General features: G+C 42.0%; 1 protein-coding gene across 2 annotated transcripts in view; it reads left to right on the forward strand.

Moving 5' to 3' along the window:
* The window catches only part of SERINC5 (serine incorporator 5), a 40,535-nt gene that overhangs the window by 15,893 nt on the left and 6,648 nt on the right, over positions 1–17,994 (forward strand). For both annotated transcript variants that reach the window (XM_063181042.1, XM_063181043.1), the window contains exons 3-11: positions 3,188–3,366; positions 3,692–3,774; positions 6,645–6,738; positions 8,344–8,555; positions 9,299–9,394; positions 12,022–12,148; positions 13,739–13,805; positions 16,898–16,937; positions 17,634–17,781. In XM_063181042.1, coding sequence (XP_063037112.1) covers positions 3,188–3,366; positions 3,692–3,774; positions 6,645–6,738; positions 8,344–8,555; positions 9,299–9,394; positions 12,022–12,148; positions 13,739–13,805; positions 16,898–16,937; positions 17,634–17,781 — 1,046 coding nt within the window. The remainder of the gene's footprint in view (positions 1–3,187; positions 3,367–3,691; positions 3,775–6,644; positions 6,739–8,343; positions 8,556–9,298; positions 9,395–12,021; positions 12,149–13,738; positions 13,806–16,897; positions 16,938–17,633; positions 17,782–17,994) is intronic.

Below are 17,994 nucleotides of genomic sequence, written 5' to 3' on the forward strand. Positions count from 1 at the left end.
GATGCCCTTTGCATATTTCTGATAAAAATTTAGCCATAGATTCATGATGATGTGTTCTGATCTGATTGTTTCTTGGTTTTTTTATTTAATTTCTCAGCTGCTCAGGACAGGTGATTTTACGTGGGGATTTTTGCCCTTGCTTTCTCACCTACATAGATTTTCACTCATGCATCCTTAACGAAGTTTGCCTGCCATATTCTCCCTCCTTGGAAGAGGACATCCAGGTGGAAGCAGGGTCCTCCAGGGCTGTTTCTGCACATTTCTCCCTTGCTGTTCCCCTGGGATGTGCTTTGCCACACTCCTGCGCTCGCACATTCAGGTGCTGACAGACCCCACCTGGGGCTGGCCAGGCACCACGGTGGTTCTGTGTGCTTGCAGCTTGCACTGAGAGGAGAGCAAGTTCAGGACATCGCGTTTCTGTAGATGCTGCTCAGATGTTGATCACCTCTGAGGGCTGCAGTGCGTGCTGGAAGATGGCCAGCTTTGCTGTGATAACATCATTGCTTGCACAGCAGCTGAGGCGTTCGTGTTATTGGAGCGGATACTGAGTTTCTGCAACAAGAATGCTTTGTCCTCTGCTCCGAGGCCAAAGAGTTTAACTACTGCTGCTTTTAAAGGTACAAAAGTAGCTATTTCACTGTATCTTGGCAAATAACAAATAAGTGACTTAATGGCTGTCGAAAATACCCAGCATGGTAAAGCACATAGGGTGGGCAGCCTTCTCAGCAGCCGAAGGTGTTTCAGAGATATAGATTGAAAAGAAACTTTAGTCTTTTTTGTCTGTCAACGAAGTCACATAAGCCTTGATACATTGTTCCCAGCAATAGACCATCCTTTCACAAAAACATACTGTTTTTATTGCACTGGTCCTGTTGCTCCCAGCACTGTGCTTGTGTGTTCCACCTAAGGTCTCCAAGAGTTTGGTTTTATTCTTGTTTTGTTCCTTCAGGACCATGGGTCTCCTAAAAGACCATTCAGTCTCATGGGACTGTTTCTGTGGCCATCACTTTTTACTGCTTAGTGTGGTGAATACTACATGGTGGCTAAACTCTTTGTTGCTTATGTAGGGCAAACTGAGCTATTGTTCTTGTGAATCCATCCATTTTCTCTCAGCCAGACCTGTAATGAAGTTAATACTTACAGGAGGAAAGAATGTATAGGTTCAAAAATCCCATCAAGATTTCTGTAGAAACCTATGCAATTAAAGAAGGTGCCTATTTATGGCTACCCATAGATCTGTTTCTGATTAGCTAGTCAGTTAATCAGGTTCTGTGATATTTTTGTTTTGTTGTGTTTTGTTCTGAAAGTCTTGTAAGTAAAGTGAACAGATCTTGTAAAAATCTGTCTCCTTGGTGAGTACTATCATGGATGTCAAACAAATAAGTAATTTTCCCAGAACTATTTTTAGTTCAATATTATGCTGTTCTCTAACCTTTCCTGGTTGATGGTTATTATAAGCAAAGAACAGGAAAGCATTAATTGATAGCCCAGTTGCTTTCCCTGGCATTGTTGTGACCCCTTGGCTTGCCCTGGCATCACTGTAGCTTTGAGAGCTCTCATAATTATTCCATTCAATCCATTTGCTCATTTTGAATGCTGGCATATTTTCCCAGTCAGACATTTCATTGCTTTCCAAGACCTGGGAAAAGTGTCGCTGATGCTCCAGACAATTTCTCAGGAGCTTTCCAAAAACTCTTGGATGAAGGTTAGCCACAGTTACTTTAATGTCCAGGTTCTTTATGCAGAGGCTGCTAACCTCTGAGTTACTGCTGAAGGAGCAGCTTGGAGTGGCCCAGCTTGAGTCCCTTCTTGTAACACCACAGAGCTGTGCTGTTGGTGATGAAACAGCAGATGAAACAGCAGTTTTCATCTCCTCATCTGGTTCTAGCCCACCAAAAAATCAGCTCCAAATTGTAGTAAGGTCTGCTATCCTCAGCTCAGCCACACAAGTGCTGCAGTGAGCTCCTCTTTTTGAGAAACTGCTAGGAGGGTTGTTGAGCCCCTGACTGGTTTGGAGTCCTGGAACATGGATTGGAGTTGCATACCCTGCTGAGAGAGGTAGGCTTTCAGAGCCTGGTGGCTGGAAGCTGGCAGTTTACTTGTTTATCACTTGTTTCCTGAATCTCAAGGACTTTCTACCCAGCTGGGAATGCTGTCTGATGCCTAGCCTGCAGACCCTGTTATTCTTTCATTGTCATGGCTTTGTGTACTGACCTGCTTGCTGAATAAAGGGGTTTCCTTTGCCATAGCTGTTGATTTGTGCATGCTGTGTCCTGCTGCACATTGGCTTCTCTATCCTCCAGTCACCTGCATGGATAGCAGCAGTCAACTCCAGAGGGTTTAATAATGCTGTTCAACTGGTCTTACCAGCCTTAGCTGAAGGCTGTAAGCACACAGAGAGGCCCTTTTTTTCTTTGAAATGGATAGTGGTTTTCTAATTAAATTCCTGTGTTTCTGTGCAGCTGAATGGTTCTCTGGCTGTGAGGAGCCCATGTCTACACAGAGGTGCCTCACAGCAGCGGGTCCTGGCCACAAGACCTGTTTTTCTGAGCACCCAGCATCATATTCATGCGGTGAAACTGAAGCCAGAATGTGCAGCTGTTTGTTTTCCCCTTTGCGGGGGAAAGGCCTCAAAAGCAAATATTTAATGAGTCAAGAGAGGCAGGAATATTCCATCTTTCTGTTAATTTAAAACAAAATCAGGTCATCTGGCGCAGCTCCCTGTCAGAAGCAGTGATGGAGAGGAGGGTGGCTGCTGCCCCTGTGACACTTGGGTGTGTTTCAGTCTGCCTTTGCAGCCAGGGCAGCACAAGCCCCTGGTGTGTCTCACGTAAGCTGAATTACTGAAGCAATCAGAGTCTCTTGCTGTACAGCGTGGGAAGAAGGGAGAAGATCCCTAGGGTGAGGGAATAAGCAGTAATGGCATGAACCAGGAGAGCTGAAGGAAAGTGGACTTGTACCCCAAGGGATCTGTAAAGAATTGAGAGAAGGCTCTGGAAGAGTTCATTCCCTTATGTTTTGGATTTTATTATATCCCCTTAACCCTGAAATCCAGGCTGAAGGGATGTCAAAAGTCAAAGGTATTAAATGAAGCCAGTGAAAAGTCAGTGGTGCCCAGACGTAGACGTGCTTATGTGTGCATTGTGTCCTTTCTAACAGTTTATATATAATGTGTTCTGCTTTTCAGATTCCCTTCTACAAGCAGATGTGCAAGGGTATTCAGGCGGGTGAGATGTGTGAGAAGCTGGTGGGATACTCTGCAGTGTACAAAGTCTGTTTTGGAATGGCCTGTTTCTTCTTTTTATTCTTCTTGTTCACCATCAAAATTAACAACAGCAAAAGTTGCCGAGCATACATTCATAATGGGTGAGTTTTTTATTTGATTGCCTAATTTTAACATCTAACATTTTAACATCTCCACTCTAATTTTAACATCTCTTCACAAATTTGTGCCGCAAACTTTCTACTTAGATGTAGTACTAGGCAGAAAAAAACCCCACAACTCAAAAATCTTCACTTTGCTCTTATTTTTAGAAATAATGTGGTCAAGTGAAAACTAAGTAAAGTGGTAATCAGTCATCAAAGGATGTTCTTTTTTCCTCGTTACTCTTTAAATAAAGATTTCTTGAGGTACTAAAGCTGAAAATCTCTAATTCCTATTACAACCAGATGGTTTTTTTCTCTCATATAGATTCTGGCTTATCAAACTTATAGTTCTGGCAGCAATGTGCTCAGGAGCCTTCTTCATTCCTGATCAGGACACTTTCCTCAATGGTATGTCCTCTTATTTTTGTTATGCTGGTTCATTCTCTACTATCTTGTGACTGGTTAGAAATCTGAGAAGTCTGATCAACATGAATATTGCCTTGTTTCTTCAAGTAAAGCCTTTACAGGGCAGATGCAAAACCAGGGTTTGGGGGGAACACTGTATGTGCAAACTACATGGTCTTCATGTGAATGTGCAGGGAGCAGCATGTTTTTTTTCTGACCAAGAGCAGGCCAAAGTGGTAGGTAACGATACCACTGCAGCAATTCTTCAGGAATTCTTGCCAGTTCTTTAAGAAATATGGAACTATAATGGTGCAGAAGGAGTTGTTCACTCAAGAACACAGAGCTGCTTATTAGTTTGGCTTGTGCAGGGTAGCTCTGGCATAGTGCAGCAGTCAGGCTGCGCAGTGGAGAGATGCCAGTGCTCCAGGAGGCACAGTAACCTGCTGGGCACTGCTGGACACTGGAAACTGGCAGTGCCCCAAAAGAATTTGGAATGTTGTTAGTTTTCAGGTTGGGGATGTACATGCAGTAAAGTAAAATTAGAGTTCTTGGGCCCTGGTACATGTGCTCTGCTGAGGATGCCATATCAGAAGCATTTCCAGTTTTGGAAGGAATGCTGGCAGGGCACAGGCATGCTGGTGCTAGCCCAGTACTGAAGTGCCAGCTGGGAGGGGAGTTTATCACAGAAATCTTGTGGGCTAGGAGCAAAAATCCTGGTGATACCAAGATGAGTTTGTTCTCCTACATTTGCAGTAAGTACATCTTGCAGGTCCTTGTAAGCACTTGAGCTGCTGGGTCTGAACAGGTGATGGGTAATGGGATGGGATCAGTAGAGCAAAGGAGCAGGTGTGTATGCTGCCTGCTTCCACAAAGACTTGCTTGGTTACCTTGTTCTCAAGGCCCATCTGCTCTAGCCAGGATGTTTAAAAGGGCAGGAGGGAGGAGTAACATGAGGAAGAGAATCGAGTGGGCAGGCAGACTATGAGCACAGTACTCTGGGAAACTAAAGTAAAAACCACTACAAGTAAACCACTGACAGTTATAATTCAGCTTCTTGCTTCTGCTGTCTGTTTGTTTGGCCCTGGCTCAGTTTGAGGCTCTCTTCCATGTCCTCTCTGAAGCTGTGGCCTGGCTGTATGTGTTTGTCCTTAGGACCCATTCTGTTTGGATTAGATGTAGATGCAGTGCAATGCCTTGTACCCGTGAGCAGGTGAGACTGCCTGTCATCTTTGCAAGTGACCCTTGTCATGGTGAAACATCTTCAGGAACTGATGTGTTTGCAGAAGAGGAGAAACAGAATTTTTCTGTGCTGATTCTCAACAGCAGTCTAATGTAGTCTGGAGATACAGCATTATAAGCTTTCTTTCCCAAACTAGCTCATGACTTTTCACTCCGAAGCTGTATTCTGCAACTCCTGCTAAACTGACCTCTAGTCTGCCCCTGAATTTGAAATTTGCAGATGGTTTGGGTATGATATGTTTGTGGGATTTTCTCCCCTCCTTTCAAGAAACTTACACTGTCTTTTGGTTGCTTGGTTTTGTTTAGGTTTTTTTTAGAGGGAGAGGGTCATTCTCCCAACTGCTTTTTTGCTTTTTTTTTTTCTTGAAAAATAAAATCTCTTGCCATGTTTCCCAAGCAGTTTGTTAATCATGGAGGAGGAAGATTATATGCAAGCAGTAGGTTTCTGTGGGTTGTAGTGCTAAATCCACTCTGGCTATGCTGATCTTAATTTTGATTGATCCATAAATGTCTGCAGTATACTGTGGCAGAGGGAGATCAGGAGAGTCTATTTAATTATTCACTCCATTGGTGATCTGACCTTTCCTACTCTTCCTTTCCCAAATACACATGCCACTTTGTGCCCTGCTGGTTTTTATGTACTTTTTTACAGAATAATTTTATCTTGTTTTTTGTTTTGTATGTTTGAGGAAGCTTGTCAAGTGCATACAATATGTTTAGCAAGCCAAACAATGACATTTTTGCTTGCTTTTAAATAATGAGCTTACGATAGAGTAAGAAAATAAAAATCTCTACATCAACTGTTAATGGAAATGAGCCCTGACTGTTCCATCCTTCCACTTAACTTACTCAGGCTTTTTTTCAAAAGGAAAGCACAATGGAAGGATATGGCTGAATATTGCTAATGCACTTCCTTGGTCTTTTCTTCATTGAAATCAGTTGCACACCTGGAGTAATTTGTAGGCTGTGTACTGCAGAGCAGCACAAGCTGTATATACAGCTAAAAATTAAAATAGGTATTCTGATATTGCATGTAAGAAATCTGTTGTCTAAAACATCCAAGCAGCTGCCCAAATGCAGTATATATAGGTCAACAGTTAAGTACCCAAATAACCTGTCCTAAAACCAGTCAGTGAATACTAAGTGTTCCTTGGGAGTGGCTCGGAACAGCATTTGTGAATAGATAAACCCCACCTTTGTTTTTCTGTGGTACTGGAATCTGGAGGAGAAGAAATTGCCAGTTTTAGTAATGACTGGGTTCCAGTACCTTCAATTTCAGGGTTTAGATTCCTGTGGAAAGCCTTCACACCACCTCCTTTCTGTCAGTCACAAATAAAGGTTTCAGTATTTTCTGTCTTAACGTAGTAACTCATAGGCTCCACAAAATTTTCTAGGTTAGGGAAACCCAGTAGCTGTCCTGACATGATTATATTGAAAATGTAGCGGGTTGCAAGCTGAATTCACAAGGGAGCTAATCTTGAGTTAACTGAGCTGGCCTTTCATCTGAAATCTCCTGCTACATTTGATGAGCTTGAGATATTCAACCACATTAACAGCTTCACTGCATAGACAATAAATCCATTTTCTCTCAAGGGAAGGGCGTTTGACCTATTTTCTGCCTCTCTGCCTTGCAGCTTGGCGCTATGTAGGAGCAACAGGAGGGTTCCTTTTCATTGCCATTCAGCTCATCCTGCTGGTTGAGTTCGCACACAAGTGGAATAAAAATTGGTATGTGTTGGGAAAGCAGTTATTTCCCTAAAATTCTGATGGACTCCTGACTGATATTTTTCTCGTAACAAAGAATGTAGATGTGTCTTGGATGTAGTTTTTGAAAGCAGACACTTGAATCAGACCTGTTCATATTTCATTCATCTACCTTCTCCTTGCCCAACAGAAATGTTTCCTTATTGCTCACTTCTACTCTGCTGGTTTATTCTTACCTGAACTGCTTGGCTTCTGTTAAGTAGTAGTGTGTCTGGATGCAAAAATTTCTTACTTTAAAGTTATTATATATTTTATATGAAAATACATCTGCTAAGTGGAGTGGTGCAAGAGAATAAAACTGGAGTTGCAAAAATGTAATAGTGAAACCATGTGCAAAGTTGTGAACTGAGAAATCCTGCTTTGTCTATGTCAGCTTAATGCACGTCAATTTTCTTTCTCAAATGAAGACAGCTAATTTGTGTTCAGCTTCTTTCTTGTCATATAAATAGGCAAGATTCCATTATCAACCTGGATATACAATATTTGGGCATTGACTTCATTTTTGGTTCAAGTATATTTTCTATTACTGTCCTAGCCCTTCGCCTCGCATCAAATTAAAATATTTAAGTTTTCTTCTCACATGTATTCTCCTGCCTCCACCTCCACCCTTTCTGTCTCACATTTTTTCCTCTACAAACTCTTGCAGCTCTTTCTTGTTCTCATTAAAATACCTGCGAAGAAAGAGTTTTAGCAATCCTTCGGCTTTGATAAATTCCTGTTTCAGGGAGGAAGAGGTGAGAACTCCTTATACCACAGATATTTTTAGTGCTAATTACTGTAGCTGGTGTTTTGTGGATGAAAGAATTCCTGCACCAGCCTTTAACTTTAGCTCTCTTTACATTAGATAGTCTTTTAAAATAAATCCTGTTTCCACAAAACCACAGGAAAAAAACCCCACTGAAAAGACTTTCCATCTACAAAACAGCCCATTCTTTCAAAACAGCTGTTTTAGTTGCTCCTTTTAAACCCTGGTGGGCTTTGCAAGAGATGTTTAGAAGGTGAAGAAAGGAAAACAAGATGAACCATTCTTTAGCTGAGGGAGTCCATTGGTTGGACTCAAACAGAGAGGAGGCTTTTTGAGTGAAAGAGTAGTAAAACTTTCAAGGTAGTACAAGGAGCAGAGGAGAGGCTATGCCATGAGCAATAAACCTCTGGTTTCATTGTGTGGAGAGCACCACTCGCCAGCCCAGCCTGGGGTACTTGGAGCTGGTGCTGAGGAAATGCCTGATATATTGAGCTGAGACATGCTGATGGGCTGGTCCCAGAGAACTCATGGGAGTTCTGGGAGTCAGCACTGGGCTATAATTATTATAATTACTGGGCTAAAACTATAATCAGAAGGAGCTGATTGTGATAGTACAGAAGATAAACACGGATGCTAAGGAATGTTTCCCTCTATTTCATGGGTAGAAACCTTGCAAGAATCTGTGCTGGTGTAGTGACGCAAGGCGTGCTTTGGGAAAGGAAACACTGTCTTTTGTCTTTGAGGATATGAACTCTTCAGCTGTTAGAATTTTATGTTCTGGGCAAGGGAAGACAAAGATAGGATGCTTGTCTCTCTCTCCGCAGGACTGCCGGGGCAAACCACAAGCAGGTGTGGAACGGCCTGCTTGCCCTGGTGACTCTCACGCTGTACTCCATTGCCGTGGCAGCCCTGGTGCTCATGGCTCTGTTCTACACGCGCCCGGAGGGCTGCCTGCACAACAAGGTGCTGATCGGGGTGAACGGCGGCCTGTGCCTCCTGGTGTCCCTGGTGGCCATTTCGCCCTGCGTCCAGAACCGTGAGTCCCCGGGCCTGCTCTCCTCCCGGGCTTTGGTGCTGCCCCACTTGTGTGCCATCAGCCATGTCTGGGCACAAAGTCTACTGGTAGCTCAGAGCTGGCGCTGCTCTTGACTCTTTATCTGCCTTGTGCTAGGTTGCTCCTTGTCAGCTTGACTGCTGAAACTGCAGAGGTGTGAGACGTTCTGGGTGTGCCATCAGGCACACAGTGTAGAGAGCACCCACCTGCTGATGGCTGCCACTGTCTTGTGAAACTAACCTAGGTCTGGCTGTGGTAGCTCTCTTATCACTACTCTTTTACTATTTAGGTTTGAATTCTTGGGATTTATTGTTTGTAAAGTTTGGGCTTGGTGGAGTTACCAGCAGTATTTTATACTTTGTGTGCTGTTAGTATTTTGCACACATTGGGCTGAAAATAGTAGTGTGACTCCAACAGAGATTTTACAGGCAAATAAAATTATTGTGGCAGCATTTGAAAAGCAGCTCTGTTTTGCAAAAGCACAGAGGTGGTTCTTTACTTACACAGGAATCACTAATGCTTTCCTAAAACAGCCGTTAGAACTAAGGGATAGACTTTTTTCTCTTTATTGGACAGTGGAACTGTATCTTAACTGCCTCAAACACTTACTAACTTCTTAAAGTGAAAAAAAAGTACTGGTGTGCTGTTCTTTAAAAGATATAAATTTATTTTTCAGTTTGCAAAAGTGACTACAAAAATAACTAATTTTCCTCACTCTTGTAAAGGCCAGCCCCATTCTGGCTTGCTGCAGTCAGGAGTCATCAGCTGCTATGTCATGTACCTCACTTTCTCAGCACTATCCAGCAAACCACCAGAAACAAGTAAGTTATCTAATGCTTCATGTATGTGAAAAATGGCAGTCACTTGTTTTTAAAATTTTAAAAGTTTAATAGTAATAAAATTGTTATAAAAATAGTAATAAAATTAGAGTAATAAAAATTCGACATTATGAGACAATAAGAACAAAGAGTTATGAATGGTCTAGGTGTCTTTTTCTGGGCAGAATAAGCCCAAAAAAGGACACAAGTTAACAGAGAATTAACCCTTGAAAACAATAACCTGTTGCATATTCATACACCTCATACATGATGCATAAATTCCATTCAAACACAGGATTCTGTCTGGTCAGTGTCAACTTCTTCCTCTTAATCCTGACTCTTCAGGGCTGAATGAGGCGGGAAGATGTTAGTTTCCTTCTGATAAGAGAGCAATAAATTATTTTTTTCTGAAAGATTTAGGTGTCCTGTGGCTGCTATCTCAGTGGGAGTACCTCATTCCTCTCTTTCAAAAAAGTATCTTACATAGCAAAGTTTCTATTTTAACATTATGTTATAGCCTAAGAAAATTAATACAGCATACCTTTTAACATAACACATATAATATTTGTTTTAATGATTGCAAAATGCCAATCATAAAATATGCATTTTTCACAATGTAAATGCTTTTAAACATGTTGTGTAGTAAAAGCAAGAATTTAGCAAACCTGGACTAACAGACTCAGGGATATAGAAGTGCTGGGTTTGGTCTTCACAGAAAAAATTGCAAATGGTACCAATAAATCTGTGCAGCCAAGAGACTATGCAATTGGCACTCTCCCTGGGTGTTAAATGCTTTGGTCTAGGAGCACTTCACTTACCTTGGATGAGTTGCATCTGTTGCACCATTTCCTGTGAACAAATTTCACAAAGTCTTGTAGTCGATTCCTCCTGTGACAAGTACACATTGTCTTAATACTGAGTATGACAAAACACATGATGTCTTAGGTCACATGATAGGAGAGGGTTGGAACAAATGGCTCTTGGATTCCTCTAGAAGGAGCTGGAGATCAGCTCCATCCAAAAGTTTACAAGGTCCAGTTAGCATGTGCTGGCCAACAAAGTGGATACTAATATGACACTTTTTCCTCCTAGAATTAGTCTGCTGGGTAGGCCTGGACTCCTAATGAAACAAAAACTTGAACACCACTTGTATTTCGTTTTGAGAGGAAATATTCAAAGAAAGGATTTGGAGTTGTGTGTCAGAGTTATGTTGCAGCTGAGATGGTGCTGTTCTTCAGCAGAGCTCTTGAACTCCACTTGCCTTTCAGCCACTAGTATTGCAGTTCAGGAGTATGGAACTCACTAGAGTTTTAAGTTCTTGGCACAGCAAAACCAGAGCAAGACTTTACACCTCAATTCAAACTTTCCTTTACCCAAATAAATGTCAGATTCCTATGTTTTCACTGGAAGCATTTTTTTCGCTTAGAGAAGATTTTTCTGGTTTGAGTTAGTACACTCTTGCATTATTATTGCCCAACTTTTAAGTGTTCAATAGCTGAAACAACAATAGCTAGAGGAAAATAAGTCCTATGGCAGGAAGGAAAAGTTTATACAGAGATCTCTCAAGAAGAAAGGGGAGAGGTGGGGGAAAAAGTCTGTCATACTTGTGTAGGTACAGATATACACACGGGAGTATTCTAGAGTTAGGAAGTAAACCAGACGATATTTAGGTGTAAGATTTACTTATGGAACTTTAGCCATGTTTTGAATTAATATAAAGTTGAATTTAGAAGGCATCCGAGTTACTCAAAAGCCTGTCCACAGTGTAAAAAGAAGAAGGTCAAGAAAGTAATATGTGGAATTAAATCATATGCCTTCATGCTTGTCACAGACAAGCATGTGTTGCTTCATGCTTGTCACAAAGTCTTCAGCAGTTAAAGGAATATTCTAATTCTTCTTGTATATATTTCAAGTGTGGTTATTGCATTTGTTAGAGTATGCATCAAGCACACTCTCAGACCTCCTTGTCTTTCCATGTCTGAGAATTTTCACAGTTGTCATCTGCTCTCAGAGATGCTCCTTCTTTGCCTGTCTGTGTGGTAAGGACTCCACATTTGGTTGTCAACTTTCGCAGTGGCATGTGCTAGAGAATGTGTGAGGGGCTGGTACTTACTGTGGGGTCCCAGCCCTGTTGCTCATGTTTGCCATGAACTTACCTAACATCGATTTGACTGAGAACAGGGCACTACCTTTTTTTACTGTGTATGGATTTCATAGTTGTCCTCAAGGCATCCTTGCTGTCAAAAAGATTTTTGGTCTGAGGTCTGTACTGTCTTGGTCTTACATAGTTTTGTAGTCTTGGGTGAAGTGTTGGCAGACTTCCAACTTCCTCTTTCTTAGGTCACAAAACAGTTGTTTTTTCCCTTGTTTGTTGTTGTGATCAGACAGGAAATTTTAGTACCCTACTAAGTTACATTTTTGGTTTTGTCTGAAACACAGAGTCTGCTAGACTAGATTTACCCATTTTTTCTCTGTGATCTTTCTAAGAACTAGACAGAAATAACTGAAATTTATCTATCCACTGTCAGATAATAAAAATTCAGTTAAAGCCTTCAGTCTGAAGACTACTTTAAAATGGAATGAAATGAGCTCTGCAAATTGGTTTTTTTTGTGTTTGTTTGTTTGTGAAGTCCTGGATGAAAACAACAGGAATATCACAATCTGTGTACCAGAATTCAGTCAAGGCCTGCACAGAGATGAAAACCTGGTTACTGGCTTGGGTACTACGATTCTGTTTGGCTGCATTTTATATTCTTGGTAAGTCTGGGAGTTTGTGCAGTTACCTTTCTGTAAAAGCAATGTTGTGGTCCAAAGAGTGAAGGCTTATAGCAGGCCTCATGCAAAGTCACAGAGAAGTGTGGAATAAAGCTGAGCTGGAAGGTTTGTATTTTCCTCAGCTTCAGAATTTTAGATGTTTTAGCTAAAAATGTTCAACAAGATAATACAACTTTTGAAACAAATATATTTCATTAAAATCAAATAGGGCAATTTACGTAGAGGCAGAGGGAAAGAAATTCCACCTCTCCGTGATCCCAAGTAATCTCATTGTTGAACTCTAAAGCTCTATACAGTTACTTTCACCTGAAAAATTTATCTGAAATTTTTGTAGCCTCCTGACAGAAGCTATGACTGTCCTTGAAGGTCTTTAAAACAAATAAACTGTTGGGAGGGTTTAGGGTGTCCTTTGAAAAAATGATGGCCACAGTATTGACATCAGGATTTACCATTGATCTGCTCTAAAAAAAAGCCCTGTGCTGCTCACCTTTGATGCTCATCTTATATTATTGCAGCTCACTTCAATAAATTAAGTTATGCTCCGGGACAGGGAGTTGCCAGTGATTGAAAGGTGGTGTGTCATTTATTTTGGCTGTGCAGCTTGCCAGGAGACAGCACTGCCTGTCTGCTGGAGATTTTTGAGCAGGTTCTGCTATTGAATCAGTCCACTTCAAAATTCACATTCAGAAACCCCTTCATATTTTTATGAAGTGAAAACAAGAGACTTATTCTTCTCTTTATCAAATACACATGTTCCATTTTGTTCTGATACAAAATAGATAAATATGGATATCATGGATCTAGTTCATGTTAGAAGGGCACTTACATTGCATCAGGGAGGTGTTTTAGCACACAGACAATATTAATGTAGCCTACCACTGAACTGTACCATGTAGCTGGGGAGGTAAGAATACCTTCAGGGAGCGTGCTTTGAAGCATTGCTTGCCAAAGCTCAGTGTGTACACCAAGGACTTCCTGTGGGTAATGGGAAGTTTGCATTTCACATCCTGAAAGAGCAGGACAGGGCAGGAAGTGTTTTCTGTCAGAAGAAATTAGAAAAGATTCCCCCACAGATAACTGCAGTCATGCAAGAAAGTAATTTCTAGGAACTGGTACACTGACAACAGTTGCTGGTAATTTACTTTTGAAAACTGGCTGCCAGAGACCTGTGAGCTTGCTGGCAAAGCCTTTACAGAAATGCTGAGCCAAAGCGATGGCTGTGAACTGAGTATAAATGCATTGGTTGTGCACAGCAGGGGAGATCTCTTCTGGCTTGCAAATTGGAGCACTTAGATTTTGCTGCTGTCAGATGGTGAATTCATCACCTTTCTGGAGTGACCTACTTTTAAGCTCATGATTCAGTCTGAGCTGGCCAGTGGCCATCTGCCAGGCTGGTTTCTACCTAGTGCAGGACAAACTTCTCACATACTTAGTGCTTGATCATAGCATCCAGGCAAATGCTTGGCTGAGACATGGGAGTAGACTATTTATTTTTGCTGTGATGTTGAAGAGTTCCCCTGTTGGGGCTGTAGTTATGCCCAGGGCTTTGACACTGTCTTCTTTCCCTCCTAGTTTGACCTCAACAACACGTGCAAGCTCAGAGGCACTGAGAGGAATATATGCGACAGCTGAAACTGAAGTGAGTTCTTGCTTCTTCACACAGGCTTTTTGTGTAGACTTTCCCCCATGCTTTTATTGCTGTTGTTTGTGTGGCCAGTCATCTGAAAAGAGAAGCTATTCTTGGTAGCATGTATGCTATGTGCCTCTGGGTATGGACTCATCAGAACATTTATCCACATTGGCCTTTCTGTAGGTCTTGTTGGTCCCGTGGAGGTCCCTTTATGCTCTGAAACTATTTTCTATTTTCTGAAGTTTATTCGGCATCCTGCAGACTTCCTGTAAATCTTGTGTTCTACATGAGCTCATGTCCTGTCATTTAAGGGAAAAGTGTGCTGGAAAGCTACCAGAAGAAAAAGTGGAGGAGTTCTTGAACATTTTCAGTCCTGGTTGCCTTTGTTCTCATAGCAACTAAGATCCCAAGTTCTTATCTCTTATTTTTATTTCCATACATAGGTAGTTCCTTTCTTTTTGCCTATAATTTAATCTCTAATTGTATTTCTTGTCCCTGTTTCAGCTCTACAAGTTTCTTTGTTCCACCTACCTGTTACTTTGACTTCCTTGTCCTAGGTACACCCAGAAACTCTGGGAAATCACGGGGGTTTTGCTAAGTAACAGTTTCCCCTTGCTTAGGCTTGCTAGTGATTCTCTTCAAATATATGTGTGTGTTTGGAAGATAAGTCTCCACCCCTAGCTCTCTGCCTTGTTGTTACTTGCATCTGCAATTTTAGCTTCTATTTCACAAGTCTTTAATCAGAGTGTGAGAGTTCAAAATCGCAGAGGTATCTGCTGAGGCCTTTGGTGTTTGCAGTAGCTGGGCGTGGGGAATCACGAGGCATTCCAGTGTGGGAGTGCCAGGGTGCTGGGGTGCTGCCCTGTGGCAGGATGCTGTGGCAGGACAGGGCTCCAGTGCCAGCCCAGCCCTCGCTGCCCGCTGGGCACGGAGCACAGACCTGGCCTGGCCTGCCTTAGCCGGGTCCTGGCGGGGCCTGTGCCTTCCCACGCCGTGCTGAGGGACAGGACAGGGAGCACTGCAGAGAAAACAGCCACCCTTTGTGCCCCTGCTCCTCCTCTGCCAGCTGTAGGAGGCTCTGCCAGAGCTGTGGCTCTGTGCCCTGTTGAGTAGCAGTGGGAAGGCTGGGACCTATGGCACGGCATGGATTTGGGATGTGGCCCCTCACTGGGAAGGTCCATCTCGTCAGCCGGAGTACTTGCCCACTGGATTAGTTCTGGATTTTTGGGTTTTAAATAGTGTAGAAGAGCCACTAAATGTAAATATAAGGAAAGGACTGCTGAAGAGCGACCAGCTGCACTGTGGTTGCCTCCAGCCCAGGGAGGGTTTGTCAACTCTGCTGGAGGCAGCTGTGTTAGGGGTTAGGGCGGGTGGGCCAGCGTTGCTAATTCCAGTCTGTACCAGGACTACATTACAACTGGTTAAAATGTTGAAGGGAACCCCTGTGCTTGCTTCAGAATGTGAGTACAGCCCCAGCATAAGGCAGGCTGGCACTGCAGGTGAGACTTGGCACAACCAGAGTAGAAAGAGGTAGAGAATCAGGAGTTTACATAAAGTCTCAGACAGTCTTTTGAGAAAGAATAAACTTTTTGGCTTTTCCTGAGTTTATGAACCCACTGAGTACAGGTAATCAGGGATATATGGGGCGAACCTCCCAGTGAGCCTCCCACTTGATGTTTCTGCTGGACATTTTACTTTAAAGACCTATTGTCTGGGAAAGCATGCAACCAGTCCCTGCAACAGGGGATAAACTAAAACATAAAGTTTAGAAGTGCAAAGCATAAATATTTATTCAATGTGGTTTTATACAAGGGTCTTCTACCCTTCAGGCATTCAGGTGCAGCATGATTTTACTAATCACTGGCACCCACACCATCATTACTAATCCTGATGAAACTTTGCAAAGCAGCTATATTTCTGCAGCAATCTTACTGCTCGTCTGTTGATCCAGACATCCTTTAAGTCAGTCTTGAGACAGCTACTTATCTGTGATGCTGCTATGGTTTCAAAGGTGTTTTAGAGGCCATGGGATGCTGGCCTTACCTTGGCTGTCCAGGGCTGTGTTTTGTCCTTCATGGACAGCTCTAAGTTTCCAAGAGCAATGTCCTTATTTCCAGGGCTGGGCAGTCCTTTAGTTTGTTTTACTTAAGTGTGAACAATACCAAAGTCTTCAGTAAAATTCCAGTGCCTCATTGCATTGTACCGTATGCTGTGAACTAATACGAGTAAACAAGGTTAACACACTTTCATGGTATAAAGACTGATTGATGTAATAGGAAAGTGAATTTTCCTAACAGGGTTCATTGTCTTAATCAGACCTCAAGCAAAAGAAATCCCAGAGAAGGATACTGTGAGTACAAATAACACTTGTGATGCACTGCAGGAAGTGCTGGCTTTTACCATAGTCTGGTGCAGGAAATACTCTTATATTTGTTTATTGCATGGTCAGCGCCTTTTCTCCTTTTACATTACCATTCAACACAGAAAGTGTAAATTTCAGCTTTTCTTTCTCCATCAGGTTAAAAAAAAAGGAGATCTTAATTTAAATAAAATAGTAAAACCAGGTTTCTGCTTTTATTAATTCTTCTTGTGCTCATTCTGGCTCTTCAGCAAAATCTTGCTAAGAGAAGTAGGTGCATTTCACACTGGTACAGTTGTAATTTCCAACTCATGTATAATGAACTTTAAAAGTTCATTATACTTTCATCTTCGTACAGAAATGAAATGTCCTAAAAAGCACTTGTATACATTTCTAAATAGATAAGTCCTCTAAATATGAATGTGCTTTATTGTAGCTTTTCCACCATTTTGTCATAATTATTTGAATCTGTGTTGGACCTACAGTTATGTAAAATGGGTAGAGCAATTTTTAAAGACTGGCTCGTTTCTTCAAATTTACTGAGCAGGTTTTTCCAAAGCTTGGAAACTGCTGTTCTGAGCTACTAAGCAAATGCTAATTTAAATTTTGTCCTGGTTGAAAATGCAAACCAGACTTTTCTAAATTAGTGTCTGTAGTTTAGACATAACAGACCTTCCTTCCCCAGCTGTTCTGCTTTGCTGTAGCACAGGTTCTTACCCCCTTCCTGTTGTCTGTTCCACAGGTAGCTCGTTGCTGCTTTTGCTGTGTACCTGACGGAGACGGTAATTATGTTTTCTCTGCACAATTTACCATATTTGTGGCTTGTGGACCAAAGCCACAGAGAATAAGGACGCAGCTGTGGATGGAGAGCTGCTCGTACCCTCATTCAGTAGAGTACTGAATGCAAACTGAAGCAGATGAAGTGTTCCAAGTTAGACTACAGAGAGAAGCAAGAGATGTCACAACACCATTTCAAAAATACTAGGAATACTAGGCTAGTTAATAATTCTTTAAAGTACGTTTCATTCCTGCAACATACAAAGAGTAATCTCTGTATTTGGCATGGCTGTGAGTGTAACTGGCTGCTGGACTTTTGGCTCAGCAGCTCTGCAGGGACTGCAGTTGAGGAGTGAGATAGGAAGGGAGTGTCCTATTTGCAGACGTGCTACAATCAGGTTTATCAGCTTGGACTTGCCAGAAAAATATCGCACAGGTAGAGCAGTCTAAGGGCTCTCAATGGTCAAAATCTACTCAGTAAACCAGGAAGCTGTTACAAGGCAGAATTTCAGTTTTAGTCCAGTTTTTCACTCAGGGTTTAGGCCCATGCCCTGTGGATGAGAAAAAGTTCAAGTGTTACTCTGTGTCAGTCACACTTCCCCAAATCACACTGTTGATGTTTTGCTGTGTTCTCTTGAAGCCAGCTGCTGTTTTCAATTCTCATTAAATTTGCAAAACTTTCTTGTTCCTATCTCTTACAGCTGATGCTGAAGAGCATGTTGAGAAAAGGGGAGGCCAGACTGTGGTTTATGACGAGAAGAAGGGCACAGTGTACAGTTATGCCTACTTCCACTTTGTTTTCTTCCTGGCTTCTCTCTATGTGATGATGACAGTAACTCATTGGTTCCAGTAAGTGTATTTCTTTAATGTGTTTCTTTAATGCCACAAATTAACATCTCTCTGTGCTGAGAGGGAAGATGTGAAGGGGAAGTTCTGCTGTGTAGGTGTTTCCAATCCTTATGGTAGAAGTTTGAAGAGACATTACTAGTCTTTCTTGGAATTTCTTGAGCAAGATCTTGCTCTATAAAGGGCTGCTCTCCCTTGCTTCATCCTTGGTTTAAC

This window comes from Melospiza melodia, chromosome Z (genome assembly GCF_035770615.1).
Source record: "Melospiza melodia melodia isolate bMelMel2 chromosome Z, bMelMel2.pri, whole genome shotgun sequence".
In the NCBI taxonomy this organism is placed as follows: Eukaryota; Metazoa; Chordata; class Aves; order Passeriformes; family Passerellidae; genus Melospiza; species Melospiza melodia.